This window comes from Quercus robur, chromosome 3 (genome assembly GCF_932294415.1).
Source record: "Quercus robur chromosome 3, dhQueRobu3.1, whole genome shotgun sequence".
In the NCBI taxonomy this organism is placed as follows: domain Eukaryota; kingdom Viridiplantae; phylum Streptophyta; class Magnoliopsida; order Fagales; family Fagaceae; genus Quercus; species Quercus robur.
In genome coordinates this window covers 25,594,566-25,618,919 of record NC_065536.1, presented here as the reverse complement: position 1 = coordinate 25,618,919, position 24,354 = coordinate 25,594,566, and the positions used below count along the sequence as shown (strand labels likewise).

Genomic DNA, 24,354 nt, shown 5'->3' with positions numbered 1-24,354 from the left:
TATAGTTTGGATGAATTCCGTTCCTGCGGATATTTATCGTTTTTTTGTATCTGACATTCCAGTAATAAAATAATTTTTTTTCGGCCTAGTCGGGCAGGCCTGATTCTCAAAAAAAAAAAAAACTTTTCTCTAAAATAATTTATAATAATAACTATTTATCAAATCTCATGATTTTAAATCTTTAAATGGCAAACACAACTTAGTGATTTCAATGAACTCAAAGTGAGCTACATTATGAAAGTATGTTCTACGGTGTAACGCTTACATTTAATGACCATTTGGTACAACTAATATTTATTTGCAAAAAATGTGTAGTTTCGAAGAAAAAAAAAGTGTACCTAAAAAAAGGGTCATTCTATGGTAATGAGTTTTTAAAATCCTACACTTTAATCAAATTCGATTTCAAACAAACAGACCCTTAAGTCTTGTGGCATAAGCATAGCAAGTAAGATTCAACTTAGAATAGGGCATATCATATGATCCGAGCAAGCTTGGATTTATGGATTGAGCTCTCGTTCGCTAATTTCCTACTAATTACTGCAAAATTTGATGCATCCTTTTGTTTTCAAATATTAATACAGTTATACATTTTTGCCACAAAATAAAAAATATCCACCATTACAAATATAGAAAAGGGCCTTTATGATAAGGACCTCTGCCATTAAGAGTTTCATAAAGCCTTCATCCACCAACAACCATTTAAGGTGAATGTATTTTGAAGTTGTCAATGGCCTATTTTGGCCCAGTGACACCTCCATCTTTATGGTGGCTTGGCTTCATATCTAGAACTAATTTTCAGTAGATTCACCTAAAGAAAAACAATAATGAACCTATTGTTGCTTTTTATACAATAATGGACCAAATGAGGTCACTGAAATTAATCCTTTCAAATTATGAATTAGTTCATGGGATGGTCTCATGAACTACCCTCTCACACTATGTAGGATCTACATCCTACATATGTTGTCAAAGAGAAGTATAGAAAATTGTCTCATAAAATACATTTTTCCTCACTTACTACCCAAGGATCCCAAACTCCAGTGAGTGGAGCTCCTTCAATAGAATTAAAGTGGTTTATTTTTAGCAGTAGTAACTCGTGAAAATCTAAATATTTTTATAGTTGAAATTAGAGTGGTAAATTAACCAACTATTTATTTATAGTTGAGCTTAGCTCAGCAAAGACTTGTTTATGTTTGTTTGTTTAGCAATCCTAAGTTTTGGCTGATTATTTTGGATCTTAAAGAAAATTATCGTCAATGATGGAAGTTTTTACTTTTCCATGAATTAATTTTTTTTTAATTGAATAATAAATTATAGATAATTTAACTAGTGAAAAATTGAGAATAAACAATCAGGGGCGGCTTGATGCATTTGGGGGCTTAAGGCGAAAATTGATCATCTTGTTTTAGATGCAAAATTACTACTAATTAGCATGAATTACGTAGAATTTTTTCTTTTTTTAGAAATTTTATAGACAGAAAAAATTTGACAAATTTTTTCATACTTGTTGATGTGGTAGATTGACAGTGGTAAGTAAACAGTGGTGTTAGTGGTAGACTTAGATAAAAACTAGTAAAAGTTTGCTAACTAAACTCTTATTATTATTCTTATTTTTTTTTAGAAGTGCAACATTCACAATATTTTTTACAACAAATCCTAGATTTTAAACTGCTTTTTGTTTTCTATTTGAAAATATCACTATAATTATTTTTTTGTCATCAATAATAAGCTGTAACAACTTGCTACTTAGCATTAGTTGTAAAAGTGTTGTGAAAAATATTGTGGACTTTGCATTTTTTCTATTTTTTTATTTTTTTTCATCTATTAAAAAAAATTATTTTATTTATTGATTATAAATAACCCTATTGGTTAAAATTTGGAGGCCTTTTTTTTATTTGGGGCCTTAGACGACTGCATTTCTTGCTCCACCATTCAGCCAGCCCTGTAAACAATTACAGTCGTTACAAACTTATGATTGTGTTTTTATATGGAATTATATATTCTTTATTAAAGAAAATATAATTGGATAAGATTTGAATGAAGGGTTTAAATATAAAATAGAATTTTAAAATCATTTAAATAATATATATATATATATATATATATCTATATCTATATCTATACTATATATAAGAGGATTCTCCTTTTATCAACTAGACTTTTATGTGGTTCAAAAATACCCTCATTAATGAAGGGTAACTTCATTTAGAAATAGAGTCATAAATGTCAAATAACAAATTTCATTTTGAATTCAAAAAAAGAATTTCTAAAATTTAGAATTTTTCTCCCTTTACGTTCAAAAAAGAAATTACAGTTACTACTTATCTCTAAAGTTTATTGTAAGGATACGACTTGGATCCTAAGCCTAAAAAGTAGTTGGATTAGGGCCCAAAGTGCCCAACACAATGAATTTTTAGAAAGTGAGCTGAAAAACTAGACTTCAATGGATTGGACAACGCTCACGACAGACAAGATGATAAGGAGACAAAGACAAGCAGGCTTTATGTAAAGAAATTCTTCCTCAGTCCACGTCCGAGGAGGGTAGTTCTTAATTATATTACTTTTAGACTTGAATACAATTTCGGTTCTTTATGCTACAGTGTTTTTCTTTTCTACAAGTTCTCCACCCCACTTCTCTGGAGGATTTCTTACATTATATAACCCCTTTTAACTAATCTTGGCCCTCTATTTGTTGATCATGTAGGTCACTACTCGGGTGCTTGTTCCATTAGACACCTTTCCAAACCTTTTATGAGTTGCGAGAACCAAGACAGCACTGTTCAGGGGTTTTCGCCACATAAATGCGGCTTGGAGGTTTGGTGGGATGCATTAAATGTGGTGGCAGTTACCATCTCTTTAGTCATGTCAGGGCTAACCCCCTCCTTGAAGCACTTCCTCTATAGTGTGGCCCCCTTCTATAATATGCCATTGACGTGGCCATGACCCGCCTCTTCGACCTTACCATTTGTGTGTATGGACTCCTCGAAACTGTATTGGCTTCCTCGACCTTGGGTATGACATGTGGCATGATTAACTTATTAAATTTATGTACCCCACATTTATCATTTTTATTTGTTTGAAAAAAAAATATTTCTAAATTATAATATATGCAAATTATTAATCTTTACCCAAAAAAATAGAAGAGTTTCTGAGCACGTGCGTGAGTATGTGCTTAGGCTACTAATAAAATAATGATGTGTGGAAAAAAACAATATCAAAAAGAATTAAAAAAAAAAGGTTCCTATTAAAAAGACACTTATTGACAAATAGTGCAAAACTTTAACAAAATTTTGTCCCCTGTCTTTTACCTTTAGTTTTTGTCTAAATATAAATTTAAACAATTATAATTATTATTAGTAGGAATTTAATATAATTGTGTTTGTATATGAAACTATATATTTTACTATTTTTTTGAGGAAAATATATTTTACTGAGGATTTGAATGAAAGGTTTAAATATATAATATATATAACTTAATCAGTTAAAAAATATATAAAAGATAATAATGTGTAAAATTATGAGCTTTCAAAAGTTTATGTGATAAAATATTATGAAGTTGACCAAAAGTCAAATGCCTTTGGTTTTATGTAATCATAGCAATTATATGAATGCCCAATTAATATAAGTGATTGGTATATAGAGCTTATCAATTAAATAATTTTAACTTTATTTAAATAAAAATGAATAATTTTAAGCCTTTTGGTAAAGAAGAAAAATGTATACTTATAAATATATATATATATATATATATATATATTATGAACAAAATTAGGTACAATATTTTAGGTGCAATACATTAGGTTCTTCAATTAAAATCCAATGTGTAGTTGAATTATATCTAATTCTTCTTGGCAAAGATAACATTATTTGTGTTGTATAAGTCAATAAAGACAAATGTTTGGATTAAATTGGGAACCTAATGTACTATACTACTTAATTTATTGTTTCTAAGTCTTACCCATATATTTTTTTTAATTTTTTTCTTTAAAAAAAAAAAATTCTTACCCATATTTCTTATATGTACATATTAATATTATGCCTATGTGATGAACAACTTATTAAATAATCAAATGTAAACTAAAGAAAATATTTCAATAATATAACTAAGATTGAATGGTAAAGTATTAATAATATAACTAAGATTGAACGGTAAAATGTTAAAAATATAAGAAAACAATTTTTTATATTCAACAAAATAAAAAAAATACAAGTTAATAAAACTTAAAATGTTTTTCAGAATATTAAATACTCAATAAACTAATACAAATAAATTCTAAACCATCAAAAACTTTTCCAATGATAACTTTTATCTCTTTTTGACCCCTCTCTTTTTTATAAATTTTATTAATTTAGTGTTGATTGACATTGATGAATTATCGACTTCCTTCCCAAACAACTTTGCTTTTCCACTTTCATAAAAAAATAAATAAAAAACTTTGCTTTTCCACTAAATAACCCAAGAAATAAAAAAATGCTTTTTTATTTAGGGTTTGATTTCATGAATAATTTTATTTATTTATATAATTATTTAGATTTATAAGAAATATTAAGTTTTTTTTTTTTAAATTTTATTTAAAATATTTTACTTAAGGCAAAAAAAGAAAGAAAAAGACATTGGACTGTCTTGACGATAAAACACAGGACTAACCGACCAAAAGTTTTTTTTTCTTTTTTTGGTCAAAATGGTAGTGGCAGTTGTTTCGGTTACAAACTGGAACCTTTTTTCCATTTCAAACATAAACAAAGGGACTCTCTCCCTTCTTCCTCTGAACCCCGGTAGGACTCTCTCTCTCTCTCTCTCTCTCATATTCTGTAGTGAGATGGGTTTCTTCCACTTTTCTTCTCAAAATTTTTGTTAAAATATGTACATTTTTTTTTCTTGAGAGTACAAAATGTTCTAATAAGTTACAATTTTGTTAAAACTTTATCAGCGATTTAGGGAATATGGAAGCACCACCTTTGTCAATGGAATTTCACCCTAAAGAGAATAACAAAATTGAAGTCACATTTATGGAACAAAGTTCGTGCCTTGTCCTTTTTTTGGCAGAAATTTTTTTTTCTCTCTATCTTTTTCTGGCTAACATGTATTTCTCCATGAATGGTTGTTACCATTAAGGGAAAATGAAACAAGTGGTTATATTATAAATAACATTTTTCAATATTCCTGAATTTTAGTTTTTATTAATAGTGACATTGTTGTTTTTAGGTAGAGATCATGAGAAAAAGGATATGATGGGGCAAGTGCAAGTGCAAGTGCAACTCCAGTCTGATGAAGGGAATTTCACTTTGTTAGAACCTGAACAAAATTCCAGTGGGATTTATGATAAGCCTCTTTCATGCTTTGGTTGTGGCATTGGTTGGTTCTCGTAAGTCTCAATTTTTTGTGCATCATTTTTTTACTTTAATCATTGGTTTTTATAATTTTTGGTAGCTAGAGATTTATGGTATGAGTTTGGATGTGTTTGTCAGATTTCTTCTGGGATTTGTATTTCCACCACTATGGTATTTTGCTACAGTGCTTTATTTTGGAAATTACTATCATAAAGACCCAAGAGAACGACCGGGTCTTGCAGCATCTGCAATTGCTGTGAGTAAAGAAATGACATTTATTTTCACTTTCTAGTTTTTCTTATGTTTGTTTTTCCAAATTCTATGTTGCTCATTATACTTCTTGCTTCAAATCATTTGCAGGCATTGTTTTGCTCATTGATTGTCTTGATTACCCTGCTTGCAGTTTTCTGTGGCATAAAAATTTCTCATCCTGGATGACAGTTTCTTTGCCTTACAAAAATGCAGGAAATGTTGTGTCAGCAATTTTTATTATTTATTAAATAGTTAGAGTGTTCCAAATATTGAGGTTCTACATGATTTGGTATATAAATGTAGCCATATGAAATTGACTTAGGTGAAAACATAGTTTCAGAGGGTCTTTCATTTTCAATTGAATGATGTTTTATTTGACCAAAGGAAGCTGATCTTAAATTCTCTTGCAAATAGAATTTGAAATTACTTTTCTATTTTTTATTTATTTAATTCCTGACAATGATAGATCCTTGTCTTTTAATTTAATAAGGAAAATAGACAAATATTGGCATAACTAGATGAAAATGCATCACCAAAAAAATGTCATATTGAATCGTCAATCAACAACAGAATTATTCGAGAGAAAACAGCCAAAGAACACAAAGACACGTCTAGGTCTGTGCTACTAGAGCTATGATATAAGTACAACACTGGAAAACTATGCTTTCTCACTCGCTCAATTCAACATAAGAATATATTCCCAAAAAAAAAAAAAAATCAGCATAACAATGTACATCTTCCACTGCTCCTTCAGAACCCATCCCTGTGAGCCTCTCCATCAATGGTCTCTTTTGTTGATGCCATTGCCATTGAATGCGAGTTCTTAAGTTCCTCCAGCTGCAACACATTTTAGAAGTCGGTGAATAAAAAATGGGAATGTATGGTTGAAACAAAGAAATAATGGGCATCAAGAAAGATCGTCATGAGGCCAAGTTACTATGCTCAAACTCTGCCTCCAAGGTTTAACACTTGGCTAATACTCTGGGTTTTGCAAATAATTGCCATATTTTAGTTTGCTGGAGAAACCAAAAGAAATGCCTCAAGATAATGACCCTGAAGAGAGGGAATTGGAATGGTGACCTCTACAAATCTCCATTATTTCACAGCCCAAGTGTCATATTCAAACTAACTATTGCCTTTATGTTGCAGACATCCATTTTGACACAACTTGTTAAACATCAGTAGGATGGCAACAGTCCCTCATTTTAGTTCAGTGATTAGGTTGTTAAATTAATAAAGAGGTGCACATTTTTCTTTGAGTACGTTAAATACTTAAATTCAACCTCCCAAGTCCTTCGAAGTCAGAGAAGGCAGTTATAAAACACAAACTACATTTTTTTTCATATCATGTCATTGACCATCTAACCCTAAAGTTTGATTTTCATCTTGTGCCTTGGCTTGGATGCAAATCCTCAACAGATTTCAAGAGAAAGTAACAGCACTAGTAAATTCAGTGTGAAGTTTGCATCAGGCAAACAAAGGTGATCTATCAGTCACCATCCCTCCACCAAATTAAGGCAATTAAGTATCTTCATTTGCTGTAACATCCTTACATGTCAATCAGTCAATGTCGATGCTATGATCAATGTGTAGAAGTACTCCAAATTAATTAAGGCCTTCTCCATATTAGAAAATATGCATTTAATAAAGAAAATATTTTATACCAAAAAAAAATCAATGTGTAGAAGTACTCCAAATTAATTAAGGCCTTCTCCACATTAGAAAATATACATTTAATAAAGAAAATCATTTAACCAAAACAAATATTGTTGTCTACTTTGTCTTATCTTATACAACTGTCCACACGAAAATCTTTGGAACTCATACTATTTTCAGATTAGTAAGAGAAGGAGATAACAAGTGCAAAATCCATTAAGGTTATCTATATCAGCAGCGTTCACTAGTTGATCTAATCTTTTATCTCTGTTGGGCATTTTCACATAGATAACTGTTTCTATAAAATTGAAGTCAACTATGCCCCAGTTCCCAACCAATTGAGGTTCTGTTGGTATTACGAAAGAGGTAACATGCACTGCTAAAGTTGTGAAAGAAGGCCCAATACTTGATACTATGTATAGAAGATATCATCAAAATAAATAAACGAAAAAATGCAAAATGGAACCAATACCTGAAGAACATTCAAAATATTTCCTTTTCCTAAGGAGTTAAGGCAAATCATACTGTAGGTAAAAATGTTTGCTTGGATCTGTAGAGTATTTTCCCTTCTATTGTATTAACTTATCTCCATTCCAAATGCCTTGAATACTAAAGACAGGCTAATTTGCACATAGAACAGCATATCAAACAAGAAACTCAATTGATGCATCTGAATTCTGAACACGTCAGATGAATTCCAACTATGTAAAATTGTAAAGGATTATTTTGATTCCAGCTACATGGCTTACATGTGGATGACACTCGTCAGACAAAATGGCAGGACACAAATTGGTTCCTCTACTGTCACATAACAAAGCACAACAGAAACGAAACATCATACCAAGAAATTCTGTGGAGATTACTATTGCAAACTTGGCTGGTAGGGTCATGGTAGTCAATGGCGAGGTAGGTGCCACTATGGCACCTCTAAGGCTCTAAGGTGAGGCACCGTTAGTAAGGCACTTGCCCATAGAACATAGGCAAGCAAGGCGAGCACCTTATACCATGAAAAAGGAAATGTTCCTTTTGTTTAGATACATATGATTTAAGTTCAATACGTTTTCAAAAAAAAAAAATAATAATAATAACTATATTTAAAATTTGACACCTTGCTTTAATCGGGCTAGTGCCTTTTTGTCGCCTCATGCCACTGGTGATTCAAGGCCTTGGCGCCTTAAGGTTGCCTTTCACCTTTGACTAACTTGGCCAGGGTAATTTCTTATTTTATGGTCAGGAGGGTAAATGTGGCATTTAGGAAAAATGAGGCACTTTAATTGATTCCGAATAGAGATGATGTAAGTACCTAAATCTAAAGCAAACTTGAAAAGCAGGGAGCTTGAATTTCAAAAACTTATTCAGAAGGAGTGAATGTCTCCTGACATAGAAAACCCACTGGTAATTTGAAACTTTTAGTGCATAAACTCCTGAAAGAAGAGATCCTTTTGAGTTCCCTCATCATGTCCTGTTTAGCTCTCGGTAAATTTTGCATGTTGACCTGTTCATACCATTCAACTTATATGTGCATTTATGCAACATCGTATGAATAAAACCAATAGGTTCTCTGACCTATCAGTATTATATCGACAGATGCCTGGCCAGTGCCGCCCCCCCCCCCCCCCCCCCCCCCCCCACAATATGTTTTATACATTATTGGTACATCTCTGATGAATTTACTTCTTTTTCATTTTAATATTACAAATATTTGATGGATTTACTACAAAGAAATTTTGCGTTCAGTGGAATTCTAATTGCACAACTGATTTTACAAAGTAAAAAGTGATCCTTATTTCTACTACAAACTCTCTCAAATTGTATATCTGATGCTACATCATTTGTACTTCTATTTTACAAAAAGAATGTGTGACCATGGTGCTACCATACAATCATCATTATAATACCTAGCCTTTACATTTGAATCTGATCAAATTTTTTATAATCTGCTTTGTTCATCTGCACACATTTAGTTATTTCAACATAGTTTTATCACCCATGTACAAGTGTATATTCAGAATCCAAAAATAAGAATTTCTATATGAATATTATTAGCCACTAATTTTATGTAGTGCAAAATGTAGGCATATTCCACAATCATAAACGCACCTCTTTGCAAGTTTCTTGGTGTTCTGCTAGAAGCTCATCATATTTTTTTTGCAAATTTGACAATTCAGCTTGTAGCATTTCATATTCAGATACAGACGGACCACCTAGTTTTTGTTGGATGAATCTGCCAAAAGAAATCTATAAGATATTATATATGAAAAGCATAACCAAACACATAGCAATTCTCTCTGTAATGCAGTATATGATCCTGATAAATTTTACCCACACAAGCAAAAATAGGATGATCAGTCATTGAAGAAACTGAACTTGGAGTGGGAACGGTACATTTGTGTTAAGGCAGTTTCTCAATTATGTTCACACTATGGTAGAAAGTTATTCTTCTTTCTTCATTATTAAAGAGAGATTGTTACTTTCAGGGAATCAATATTTAACATATTCAGATAAATGAAAATGTATTAAAGGATTAGGATAAACTAGAGTTTTTAGCTAACTTCACCATGGAGTTACTAAAATCTTCCATCTATTTCAAAATGCATGGATTGGATTTAGCCATGTTATCAACATTAAACTATCACCATTTTAGTGTCTATTTAGATTAATGATAATATGGAAAAATCCAATCCACTCATTTCAAAATGGATGAATAGGATTTAGAAACTCCATTGTAGGGCTACTCTAAGAACTCAAGAGGATCTTAATCCATGAATGAACCTTTTTTCTATTTGATTGGGAAGTAACACATACACTCAGTGGGTCTTAAACTCACAAGCCAGATCCTTATCTTCTACCATATTCCTGTAAGAGGAGGAGGTACCATTTGAGTTAAAACTCATTGGCAATGAAAATATATTATCCTTCTTACCAAATGTGTCACTGTATACTTAACAAAGATTCGTCTCCTCCTTGAACTCACTTGATTAGTATCCTGATTTTAGCTTTAAATCTCATTCTTAATCAAGACATCATTTTTCTCAACTTTACCATTTTGTTGGACATCATTCAATTTGTACAACCAAACACTTCGAAAGATCAATTTTAGCAATAACATGTGGTAGTTACATCTACCCTTACAACTCTCTTACCTTTTAAAATACTTCCATGTAAATGCTACCCATATGGTTTACACTACAGGCCAAAACACCCTTTTCATTAACTAAAAAAACTTTGTCATTTAAACAAGATTTCTTTCACTAATTCAACTGAACCAGGCAGACCCATCTCCTTTTCTGCCTCTGCAGTTTGTTTGTATGGGGGTTTTGCTTTTTTGGTGTGAATCTAATCTAACACAGATATACAAGAATGACTTCATATAACCAGTTCATATGCCTAAAAACACACACACATTTGCTTAAAAAACTAAAAGAAAACGAACTTACTCAAGGGCAGAAGAAGGCTTGTCATTCTGCTCATACAATGAAACTAGAACTGACCCCAAAAAAAAAAAAAGTCAGGTAAAAAGTGAACATGAAAGGAAAAATAAATTCATAGTAATTTGCGAGAGAGAGAGAGAGAACCTTTGGTGAGAGCATCAAGAACTCCACTTGAATCCAAATATTTCCTAAATGCTTCTTTCTTTGCCTCTTTTTCCTAATGTTAAAAGTTTTTGTGGATCTTGAGAATGTCAGATATTTCATATGATATTATGATTGCAAAAGCCAATTACCCATATAAATATAATATAATATATGTTACATTTGCTTCTCAAAAAAACACATATGTTACATTTTTTTTTTCATACATTCAGACATACCTCTTTGTGTCGCATCATGATCTTCTTCTGTTCTGCTGTCTGACTCTCACTTCTAACCTCTAACCTCTAACCACACTCCAGGGGGTTTTCTCTCTCCAGTGGCAATGAAGGTGTAGTATCTGTTTGGGCTTTTAGGCTTTAATTCTTGTGTTTTCCCGGGCAAACTGTTTTGTGGACCAACTTCTTGGGTTTGGGCTCGACCCATTATGTACATTTGCCAATGATTTCATTTTTTTTTTATTATTAATCTTCTTGCTCACAATCTTGTCGTTTGGGTAGCTTGGAACTTGACTTTCGAGCCCAGTCCAACTCCTCTATCCCTAGCTGGGTTTTCCTCCCCCTGGAACTGGATGGAGATCAACAGTCAACACAACACCCCCACATGAAAATGGTAGATGGTCTACATACCTTTTGCTTTGCCTCTCTCTCTTTACCTAACCACTGATCCACTTCTTTCACTTTATTCTTCTCCGTGGAGTACTTGCTTACTTGATTACTCACTATCCCTCTCCATGTTCTTCAAGATTAATTTGGTAAGTTGGTGTAGTCAATAATAATGATTAATTGGATAGGTGTTTATGAGCATTAGATCTCATAAGAATCTACAATTTAATAAAGATTGGGCTGTAAATGAACTAAACAGTTCGAGCTTAGCTAGGATAACAACTTGCTTTATATTCATTTGTTTAGTAAATAAGTCAAGCTCAAACCCAAGTTTAAGCTTAACTGCTTAACGAGTCAAACTCAAATATAATAATTTGTTCGTAAACATGAGAATTCAATTAAACTATATATAATAATTATATTTTTTATATGTATACTTGTTTAAAAATTTACTTATATAGACTTAAGATTTGATTTTATAAATTTGTAAATAAGTTCATATGATATTGAATTATTATTTGTATTATTTGTAGTGTATTGAGGAGGCAAGTAAGTCCAAGCTTGCTAGACCACAACCAAACAGTCACCACTTCAACCCAAATAGTAGCCAACTTATCCCAAATAGTTGCAAAAGACACATGCTAATATTTCCCAATGGGATTTCTCAATTGTAAATGATTCAAGTTTTGTCGAGTAGTAAGTGATTGGGTCTGAATGAGTCTATTTATAGGCTCAATAGGTCTCACGAATTTACTACCAAAATTAATATGATTTATTAGGTCCATTATCATGATATAGTGGGTGTTATAAGATTAATTGCTGGATATTACCTCATCCCTTCACCTCTTCTTTGCTCACGTATCTAGCTCAATATCTGAATCAATATATATTAGCCCATTAATCACCACAATTAAAAGGAATAAAATAATCTCTCTCATTTTCAACGTAGGATTAAACATTTTCAATAACTCCTCATCTTCCATATTAACTCTCACATCTTTACATTTATGTTGTAATATAAATCAATTTTAATTATATAATATTAAAATGCTCCAACATATATATATATATATATATATATATATAAAAGATTTGAAATTCTCTCTCTCTCTCTCTCTCTTTTTATTATTTTTATTTTAGAATCTTTTAGATTTGAAATTCTTAAATAACTATTTTTTTAAATCTTAATTTAGATTTAATGTGTATTTTTTTTTGGTACCAAATATAAATTATTAAAAGCAAGTGAATTCAAAATTTGCTTTGATAAGCCAATAAGATCGATGCCTCCCACCCCAAACATTTGGAATAAGTGACCGTTCATAGAGTCTTCTCTACGCCCTAGTCCAATATACACACTTCAATATCTCACCCTAGGTGTGGCAGAAGCCCACAATGAGCGGTAACACCCCCTGATCTTTGGGCCTACGAGGCAGTTGTGAGCTCCAAAGCCTAATCCCTCCTAAACAGCTTAATGCCCCACTTGGGTTTCAAGCCCGCGTCACAAGGGTCGGCGAATTCAAAATGTGCTATTTATGAAGGCCAAAATGGCCCAATACCATATTTTTTTGAAATTTTTAGCAACAGAGCACTGTTTCGGAAATAATTTGGAATCTACCACTTTTTGTGGTACTCGAGCTTGGTGAGCTCGAGTACCACATTTTTCCATTCAACCGTCGCCCCATATTCAAGGAGCCCTATAGTGGCGTTTTTAAGCCCTATAGTGACGTTTTCGGGCCCTATAGCGGCGTTTTCCTGCAAAAATTTTTTACAAGTCCCATACCAGGTTCAAGGGGCCCTATAGTGGCGTTTTTAAGCCCTATAGTGACGTTTTCGGGCCCTATAGCGGCGTTTTCCTGCAAAATTTTTTTATAAGCCCCCATACCAGGTTCAAGAGGCCCTATAGTGGCGTTTTTAAGCCCTATAGTGATGTTTTCGGGACCTATAGCGGCGTTTTCCTACAAAATTTTTTTATAACTCCCCATACCAGGTTTAAGGGGCCCTATAGTGGCGTTTTTAAGCCCTATAGTGATGTTTTCGGGCCCTATAGTGGCGTTTTCGAGCAACTTTTTTTTTTGAGAAGATGTTGACCAATGAAAAGATGGTACTCGAGCTCACCAAGCTCGAGTACCACAAAAAGTGGTAGATCCCAAATTATTTCCGAAACAGTGCTCTGTTGCTAAAAATTTCAAAAAAACGTCGTATTGGGCCATTTTGGCCATTTATGAATTATGAGAACTTTATTATGAAACATAGATTCCAGTGCACATTGATCATTGTGTTGGATATTAGAAACATAGATATCTATACTCTGAGCATAAGAGGATTCACCTCTTTAGACTCGACTTTTATGTTTATGTAGTTCAGAAATACCTCTAAACCTTATATTTAACTAGGAAAAAAAATTTGAAGACAACCTAGCAAAAATATATCTCTAACTCCACTTAAAATACTAACAAAATAGGATACTCTCCTACTAATCAATGTCTTCATAACAAATTTATCCATTTGTTTAAAAAAGGAAGATTATGACCCTAGACCAAAAAAAAAAAAAAAAAAAAAAACCCCTCATCCCACGCGTAAAGCACATATGATAAGACTAGTATTATATATGACTTTTTAGCTAATTCTTTTGGGATAATTCCTAATTTAATTTTGAAAATGACCCAAAATGCTGCTAAGGTTCTATTAAGACTTCACTATTTTTTTTTTTTTTTTTTGAGAACAAGACTTCACTCTTTTTTATTTTATTTTACGAGAATATCGCAACTTTATTAAGAAGAAGATAATACCATTACATCTTGATCCAAAAATGACTCAGTAATAATAAGATTTTCCTTTTATCTAAGCTATAGAATTACCACAATTCCTAGCATATTGAGCTAAGATGTGTGCAAGACGATTTGCTTCCTGCCGACAATGGTGGTCTAAGAATTTTATTTAGGGTGGCCATTAAGAAATTTAAACTATCACAATATTTTTCTTGGTAACATTTTTTAAGGAAAAATGAAATTAGAAATTACTTTTTCTGAAAAGGTTGAACAAGCTACAAATTTTATATTTTTGTTTTATAATAGGTTTTAGAAATTAGAAATTAGAAATTTTATCTTTGTGTCCCAGGAATGGTCTTCTCCATCCTAATTCCTTGTGCAGCACAGTACTCACTGAATCTTCCATCTATGTACTCTCCTTTATTATCTGACCTCAAACATTTTACTTTCAAACTTATTTACGTCTCAACCATGACCTTCCACTTCTTAAAAGTTTCAAATACATCAGATTTATTTTTTAGAAAATAAATCCATACCTTTCTGCTTGAGTCATCAATGAAAGTGATGTAGTATCTTGAACCTCTAAGGGATACAACTGGAGAAGGCCCCTACAAATCAGTATGTACTAATTCCAATTTTTCAGCCTTCGGTGTCTTGCCAGTTTTTAAGAAACTTACATTTTTCTGCTTTCCTAAGATGCAACTTTCACACATGTCAAAATTAATGGACTTCAATTTTGGTAGTTTTCCTTTTGATAGTAGCATTTTCATCCCTTTCTCACTCATGTGACCAAGTTTGCGGTGCCATAGGCTTGTATCAGTACTTACATCAACAATTGCAATTGTGTCTTCTGGACTTGAGGTCATATATAGAGTACCAGTCTTCTTTCCACGAGCCAATACCCTAGCTCCCTTTGTAACCTTCCAAGTACCACCAACAAATAGTATTGCATATCCTTCATCATTAAGTTGTCCAACAGAAATCAGATTCCTCCTCAGGTCAAGAATATGTCGAACCTTCTCCAGTAACCAAACAGATTCATTAGGCAACAATATTCGGATGTCTCCTATACCCACAACATCCAAGGCTGAACCATCAGCCAAATACACCTTACCAAAATCACCTGCAACATAATTCTGTATGATTTCTCGGTGTGGAGTGGTATAAAACGAAGCTCCTGAATCCAAAACCCAATCATCAAGTGGACTGTCTATTTAGGACTTGTGCATTGCCTCCTAAAGTGACCTGTTTTCCCACAGTTCCAGTATTGTACTTGTTCACCAGATCTAGATTTGCTTCTATTCTGATTAGAATTTTTGAATTTTGATCTGCCTCGGTTTGAATTTCTGTCATTATCTCTGCCTCTTGTCTCAAGGTTTAGGGCAGAACCAGATCCTGAGGTTTTGCCTGCATCTCTTCTGCGAATCTCCTCAACTAGAATTAAATCTCGTATATCACTGTACTTGAGTTTTTCTTTTTCTGTAGAATTGCTTATTGCCATCCTCATTGCCTCCCAACTATTTGGCAAAGAAGCCAAGACGATCAGAGCACGAATCTCATCATCAAAATCAATTTCTACAGATGACAATTGATTTGTGATAGTGTTAAATTCATTTAGATGTTGTGCTACTGATGCATTCTCTGCCATCTTCAAATTGAACAGTTTCTTCATCAGATGCATCTTGTTGTTTGCTGACGGTTTTTCATACATACCAAACAAAGCCTTCATAAGATCTGCTGTGGTCTTCTCCTTTACAATATTGTGTGCAACAGACTGAGACAGAGTTAACCTAATAACTCCCAAAACCTGTCTGTCAAGAAGCGCCCATTCCTCAGCCTTCATAGTCTCAGGTTTTGTCCCCAACAGAGGCAGATGCGATTTCCTCCCATAGAGATAATCTTCAATCTGCATCCTCCAATACGCGAAGTCTGTGCCATCAAACTTTTCTATTCCAGCAGCCTTTCCTACTTCCTCTGCCATTACTCCCACTCAAACCTAACATTAGGCTCTGATACTAATTATAGGGAATTAACATGAATTCCCAACCTGTGAGAAACAAAAAAAAAAAAAAAAAAAAAAAAAAAAAAAAAAAAAAAATTAGAGAAAACACATGCCAAAGAAAACAATTACAGCACAAGACAATATTTACGTGGTTCGGCAATTTGCCTACATCCACGGAGTTGCAGGGACTTTTGTATTTTCCATGATAATAGTGAAGTCCCTGCAACTCCTTGGATGTAGGCAAATTGCCGAAGTACGTAAATATTGTCTTGTGCTGTGATTGTTTTCTTTGGCATGGGTTTTCTCTTTTTTTTTTTTTTTGTTTCTCACATGTTGGGAATTCGGGTTAATTCTCTACAAAGTGACACTATATCAAGATGCCCATGTTCATGATGGTTGCCTTCCCAGTTTGAAGCTTCATGGTGATTGTGGGGGTAAAATTCATCAGTCAACAGTGGGCCTTGGTACCCGTGCGGAGCCCAGCCATAACAGGAAGTGAAGACATGGCTAGAGGACTTCCAGCCCAATCCTATTGGGCTGGGCTTGTTTAAGGGGCGTCCGAGGAGGAGTGTCTCCTCGGACGCACCAAATGGGAGTCCAACGCACGCCCTTTACATGGTGAGAAATCGTCCCAAATCGAAGGGAAATGCTAGACGTTCAGGGGGCAACCACAACTACCGCATTAAATGCAAGGAAGCTACTTTTCCAGCCGCATTAATGTAGAGAGGACATGAGAATAGTATTATCTTGGGCAATGCAACTCACAAAAAAAGAAGGAGGATGTCCTATGGGACAGGCACTCAAGTAGAGGCCCAGATGGTTAACAAGTGTAGGGCCATTATCAATTGAAGGATGCTATATAAGAGAAGAAAATCCCCATGACTAGGGGATCGGAAACCGGAGAGAAAAAAGTAAGGAAAAGAGAAAGAGAGAAAGGAGTTCTGTAAACAAAGCATAAGATACAGCCCCATGGATTGTTATCCCAGGAAACTTAATGAAATATCCCCACGTTCAAATGGTTGCATGGCTTACTACTAGTTACGTTTACTCTGTCAAGACCTAGTTCTGTGATCCACTCTCTACAAATTCATTGTTAAGGGTCTTTTGGGCCAGAATCGCCTGCTTGTTGGGCCTGGGCCCCAAAAACTGCCTTTACAATTGGCGTCGTCTGTGGGGAGAATTTGTGTCTCGACAAGTGAAACAGTAAGAAATGGAAGGATCAGGCCCGCGCCAAACCGAACGTGCAGATTCTCAACGGCAGGACAATTTTTTAAATATCGAATGAGGGAAAGACCAAGATAATCAGCGAGAGGGCAGCGTGAACACCTCTCACACGAGTAAAAGCCGCTCAAAAGGGAAGGATCATGCATCCCATAAGCAAAACGATCGAAAGGCTCTACAACAAGAGATTGATGATTTGAAGAAAAAGCTGCGCCGAGCACAACAGAAACGTCCTTCACCCGGCTCGGGCACTAGTAGTGACGAGGATAACGAATACCGGCGAAGATCAAGAACCCCTCCGAGCGAGACCTTTTCCTACGAGGAAGAGAGGCCTCGCAAACGCAGCCACAAAAGCCCATCTTACCAAGGTTTGGCCAACGATGCCCTGAGCAAGGCCCTGGATCGCATTTCCTAGTCGCCGTTCACGCGTAGAATAGAGAGGGCAGTGCTTCCTTGGCGGTTCCATCAACCAACGTTTGCCATATACAATGGTCGGACCGACCCAGTAGAGCATGTAAGCCAATTCAATCAGAGGATGGCCGTCCACTCTAGGGATGAGGCGTTAATGTGTAAGGTATTTCCATCCAGCTTGGGACCCATGGCGATGAGATGGTTTGATGCCCTCTAGCCGAATTCCATAGATTCCTTTAAACAGCTGACGCAGGCTTTTGGTTCCCGTTTCATCACCAGCACTAGAGTCCCTCGGCCTCTCAACTCTCTCCTATCCTTGTCCATGCGGGAAGGAGAGATGCTGAAGGCCTACTCGGATAGATACTGGGAAATGTATAACGAGATAGAAGGGAATTATGATGACGTCGCCATCAGTACGTTCAAAAGGGGCTTGCCGACAGAACATGGCTTAAGAAAGTCCCTCACTGGAAAGCCAGTCACTAGCGTGCGCCAACTCATAGACAAAATTGACAAATACAAAAGGGTCGAGGAGGACCAGCAGATGGGGAAAGGTAAAGCGAAGGTCGTCCCTCAGGAGAGGAGGGACTTCAGGTCGGAACGATTTAACAACAGTAACAGACCGAGAAGAGATTATATAGAACAGCCCGGATCTACTGGGGCTTAGGCAGTCCATGCTGTATTTCGAGAACCGCTTCACAAAATCCTAGAGAAGGTGAAGTATGAACCTTTCTTCCAGTGGCCGAACAAGATGGCTGGTGATCCTTTGAAGCGCAATCAGAACCTGTATTGCGCGTACCATCAGGAGCCAGGTCACACCACTGATGATTGCAGGAACCTGAAGAACCATTTAGATCGGCTCGTCCGAGAAGGGAAGCTGAGACATCTACTGCATCGCCCTGAAGGATGGCAGGAACCATCGAACAATGAAACCAGACAAGGTACGTTGAGGCCACCCATTGGCACAATTAATGTCATTCTCGCCGCACCTGGAAGGACAGGCTCTGCCCCCTTTAGGGTAATGTCAGTGAGCAGTTTCCCAACTGAGCCAGACGACAGGGAATCCAAGAGAGCCAAAGTGAGTGCCACGCCATTAATTGGGTTCACAGAGGAAGACAAGCAAGGAACTATTCAACCCCACGACGATGCCCTAGTCGTCACGCTCAGAATAGGAGGTTATGACGTGAAAAGGGTGTTAGTTGATCAAGGCAGCGCTGTGGAGGTAATGTACCCTGATTTGTATAAGGGGCTGAACTTGAAGCAAGAAGACCTGTCGCCATACGATTCCCCCCTGGTCAGCTTTGAAGGAAAAATCGTCATCCCGAAAGGCATGATTAGGTTGCCTGTGCAAACAGACTCAGACGTGGTAGAAGTGAACTTCATTATCGTAGATGCATACTCCCCCTACACAGCTATCGTGGCCCGGCCATGGCTTCATGCACTAGAGGCTGTGCCGTCAACCTTGCACCAAAAAGTGAAGTATCCGTCAGGAGGTCAAATCAAAGAAATAATAGGGAACCAGGGAATGGCTAGACAATGCATAGTGTCGACAATCTCATGACGGCCGAATAACGAACCTTCCACTTCAGTCGAGAACGGCTTATAGCAATCAATGACCCCGGTCCTAACTACGGGTAGTGGAGGACCGGCCATGGAGGTGAACTGTGAGGAGCTGGAGAAAGTACTCGTCGGATCAGACCCTGAGAGGTTTTTTCAGATTGGTTCAGAATTACCGCCCCAGGAGAAGTCAGCACTGATTGCTTTTCTCCGACAGAATGTAGATGTGTTTGCTTGGGACCCCTATGAGGCCCCCGGGGTCAACTCAGATTTCATCTGCCACCACCTTAATGTGAATCCGGCTATAACACCTAAGAGGCAGGCTCCTCGACGACCGTCGAAAGAACATACCGACACCGTGAGAGAAGAGGTCGCAAGATTGAAGAAAGCAGGGGCTATCAAAGAGGTCTTCTATCCCGAGTGGTTAGCCAACATGGTAGTGGTAAGGAAGAAGAGCGGGAAATGGCGGGTCTACGTAGACTTCACAGACCTAAACAAGGCGTGCCCAAAGGATCCCTTCCCTATGCCCCGGATAGACCGGTTGGTAGATTCAACTGTCGGACACCCTAGAATGAGTTTTCTAGACGCCTTTCAGGGCTACCACCAGATACCCTTGGCTGCCGAAGACCAGGAGAAGATCGCCTTTGTCACCCCAGTTGGGAATTATCATTATAAGGTGATGCCCTTTGGCCTGAAGAATGCCGGGTCAACCTATCAAAGGATGATGACCAGGATGTTTGAACAGGAGATGGGTAAAAGCGTTGAAGTGTACATAAACGACATGGTGGTTAAAAGCAAGTTGGTTCCTGACCATATTGAAGATCTCGGCAATGTTTTTCAAATACTGAGAAAGTACAAGCTATGACTGAACGCAACCAAATGCTTGTTTGGAGTGGGATCAGGAAAATTCTTAGGTTATATGGTGACTCACAGAGGCATAGAGGTTAACCCTGACCAAATAAGAGCCACCCATAGCTTGCAGCCTCCTCGGAACCCTAAAGAGGTCCAAAAGCTTATCGGTATGATAGCTGCTTTAAACCGTTTCATCTCGCGCTCAGCAGACAGATGCAGGCCATTTTTTCTCCTATTACACAAGTGGAAAGGATTTGAGTGGAATGAGGAGTGCGCTATAGCTTTCCAACAGCTAAAGGAATACCTCGCCCAACCACCGATTATGTCCAGTCCCGAGGCCGACGAAGTTTTGTTTGCCTACATCGCAGTAGCCCCACATGCAGTAAGCTTGGTGCTAATCCAAGAAGACAACGGCACACAGCGACCAGTCTATTACGTTAGCAAATCACTGCAGGAGGCAGAAACCCGTTACCTTCCCCTCGAAAAGGCTATCTTGGCCATCGTATAGGCCACACGAAAGCTTCCCCACTACTTTCAAGCACACACTGTAGTAGTGTTAACTCAACTTCCCTTAAAGTCCATCCTGCGCAGCGTTGATTACACAAGCAGAATTGCAAAATGGGGAACGATTCTGGGTGCCTTCGACATTAGATGCATGCCACGCACCGCTGTAAAAGGCCAGGTCCTCGCCGACCTAGTGGCAGAATTTGCGGAGCCCACACTAGAAGGAAAAGAAGTGTCGGTATTACTAGGGGCTGATGAGAAGGTGATCAGCACAATTTCTCCGCATGGACACACTTGGTGGAAAGCATACATTGATGGCGCAGCGAATCAAAGGGGCTCAGGGGTAGGACTTGTACTGCTCTCACCTGAAGGGATAACCATAGAGAAGTCATTGAGACTCAGATTTTCAGCTATGAATAACGAAGCCGAATACGAGGCGCTATTGGAGGGAATGTGGATGATCCGGAAAATGGGGGGGAAATCCGTGGACATGTTCTCGGACTCGAGACTCATTGTGGGATAGGTAAATGGAGACATAGAGGCAAAGGATGAAAGAATGCAAGAGTATCTGGTTCGGGTTAAGCACCTACAGACCCATTTCCATCACTTTCGCTTGACGTACGTACCCAGAAGTGGGAACACTCATGCTGATTCTCTCGCGACATTGGCTACCTCCTCGGCTCAGTCCTTTCCTCGAGTCATTTTGGTAGAAGAGCTCATCCGTTCGTTAACGGAGAAGGCCAACGGGATTGGAGTACATAACATCAGGACAGGACCGAGCTGGATGGACCCTCTAGTGCTGTACTTAAAACACGACACCTTGCCAGATGATAAGGTTGAGGCTGACAAAATCAGGAGAAAAGCTACTCGATTCTGGTTGTCGGAGGATTCCAAGCTTTACAGACGCTCGTTCTCGGGGCCGTATTTACTGTGTGTGCACCCAGAGGCTACTGAACTCATCCTGGAAGAATTACACGAAGGAATTTGCGGAAGTCACACGGGGGGTAGGTCTTTGTCTCACAGGGCCTTAACGCTGGGTTATTGGTGGCCGAGCATGCATAAAGAAGCCCTGGAGTATGTGAAGAAGTGCGACCAATGCCAGAGATTCGCCCCGAACATACACCAGCCTGGTGGAGAGCTGAACCCGTTGTCCAGTCCCTGGCCATTTGCGCAATGGGGTCTAGATATACTTCGTCCGTTCCCGAAAGCAACAGGGAACAGGAAATTTCTTCTCGTCGGCACCGACTACTTCACCAAATGGGTGGAAGCTGAGGCGTTGGCAAACATTAGGGACGTCGATGTCAAGAAGTTTCTTTGGAAAAATATTGTCACCAGGTTCGGCACCCCACACACCCTGGTGTCGGACAACGGGGTACAGTTTGACAGCAAAACCTTCAGAAAGTACTGCAGCGAGCTGGGAATTGTTAACCGGTACTCCACACCATCTTATCCACAGGGTAATGGACAAGCAGAAGCCGTCAATAAAACCATAGTGAATGGATTGAAAAAGAGACTAGATAGCGCGAAAGGAAGATGGGTTGAGGAGCTAGCCCATGTCTTGTGGACATACCGCACCACACCTCGAAGGTCCACAGGGGAAACCCCTTTTTCAATGACCTATGGAGTCGAGGCTGTCATTCCACTAGAAGTGAACTTCCCAACACAGAGGACCACCGTCTTCTGCCCTACTGCCAATGACAAACTTCTGGAAAAGAGCTTGGACCTCATCGACGAAAGAACGGAAGGCGCGATGGTCCATTTGGCTTACTATTAGCAGAAGCTCAAGCAAAGTTACGACGCCAAGGTAAAATCCAGACCATTGGCGCTAGGGGATCTGGTACTGAGGAAGGTCCTGGGCACCGCGAGGAACCCTGCATGGGGAAAGCTCGGACCAAACTGGGAGGGACCGTACCGTATCACTTCCGTAGCCGGCATAGGAGCCTATTTTTTGGAAGACTTGGATGAACATGTAGTGCCACTCCCTTGGAATGTAAACAACCTGAAAAGGTACTATTATTAATGAAAGATATAATTCTTGATGCCGTATTACTGCGCAACCACTTAATTTAGGTGTTAAACAGAACCTAAGTCCAGCCTGGATTCTCGGACCACAGACTTGGAGGAAATTAACCGCTTAATCATTCTCACTAGGTGTTAAACAGAACCCAAGTCCTGCCTGGCTCCTCGGACCACAGACTTGGGGGAAATTAACTGCTTAATCATTCTCACTAGGTGTTAAACAGAACCCAAGTCCTGCTTGGATCTTCGGATCACAGACTTGGGAGAAATTAACCGCGAAGGAATTCTCACTAAGTGTTAAACAGAACCCAAGTCCTGCCTGGCTCCTCGGACCACAGACTTGGGGGAAATTAATCGCTTAATCATTCTCACTAGGTGTTAAACAGAACCCAAGTCCTGCTTGGATCTTTGGATCACAGACTTGGGAGAAATTAACCGCGAAGGGATTCTCACTAAGTGTTAAACAGAACCCAAGTCCTGCCTGGCTCCTCGGACCACAGACTTGGGGGAAATTAATCGCTTAATCATTCTCACTAGGTATTAAACAGAACCTAAGTCCTGCCTGGCTCTTCGGGCCATAAACTTGGGGGAAGTTAACCGCTTAGTCATTCTCACTAGGTGTTAAACAGAACCCAAGTCCTGCCTGGATCTTCGGACCACAGACTTGGGAGAAATTAACCGCGAAGGGATTCTCACTAAGTGTTAAACAGAACCCAAGTCCTGCCTGACTCCTCGGACCACAGACTTGGGGGAAATTAATCGCTTAATCATTCTCACTAGGTGTTAAACAGAACCCAAGTCCTGCTTGGCTCTTCGGGCCATAGACTTGGGGGAAATTAACCGCTTAGTCATTCTCACTAGGTGTTAAACAGAACCCAAGTCCTGCCTGGCTCTTCGGACCGCAGACTTGGGAGAAATTAACCGCGAAGGGATTCTCACTAAGTGTTAAACAGAACCCAAGTCCTGCCTGACTCTTCGGGCCACAGACTTGGGGGAAATTAACTATTTAGTCATTCTCATTAGGTGTTAAACAGAACCCAAGTCCTGCCTGGCTCTTCGGACCACAGACTTGGGGGAAATTAATCGCTTAATTATTTTCACTAGGTGTTAAACAGAACCCAAGTCCTGCCTGGCTCTTCGGGCCACAGACTTGGGGAAAATTAACCGCTTAGTCATTCTCACTAGGTGTTAAACAGAACCCAAGTCCTGCCTGGCTCTTCGGACCACAGACTTGGGAGAAATTAACCGCGAAGGGATTCTCACTAAGTGTTAAACAGAACTCAAGTCCTGCCTGGCTCCTCGGACCACAGACTTGGGGGAAATTAATCGCTTAATCATTCTCATTAGGTGTTAAACAGAACCTAAGTCCTGCCTGGCTCTTCAGGCCACAGACTTGGGGGAAATTAACCGCTTAGTCATTCTCACTAGGTGTTAAACAGAACCCAAGTCTTGCCTGGCCCCTCGGACCACTGACTTGGGAGAAATTAACCGCGAGGGGATTCTCACTAAGTGCTAAACAGAACCCAAGTCCTGCCTGGCTCCACGGACCAAGGACTTGGGGGAAAATTAAATTCGTAGCCTTTTCGCCT

The 24,354-nt window shown here is 37.9% G+C and overlaps 1 protein-coding gene and 1 pseudogene across 1 annotated transcript; one reads left to right on the top strand and one right to left on the bottom strand.

Moving 5' to 3' along the window:
* Positions 1-6,108: 6,108 nt before the first annotated feature.
* Positions 6,109-11,184, bottom strand: LOC126717597 (uncharacterized). The gene is made up of 5 exons (XM_050419421.1): positions 11,051-11,184; positions 10,815-10,887; positions 10,677-10,725; positions 9,340-9,463; positions 6,109-6,420 (listed from the first exon to the last, which is right to left on the bottom strand). The coding sequence occupies exons 1-5, from the start codon at positions 11,066-11,068 to the stop codon at positions 6,334-6,336; spliced, it is 351 nt and encodes a 116-aa protein (XP_050275378.1). The 5' UTR covers positions 11,069-11,184; the 3' UTR covers positions 6,109-6,333.
* A 5,222-nt stretch (positions 11,185-16,406) lies between these two features.
* The window catches only part of LOC126719445 (phospholipase D beta 1-like), a 28,241-nt pseudogene continuing 20,293 nt past the window's right edge, over positions 16,407-24,354 (top strand).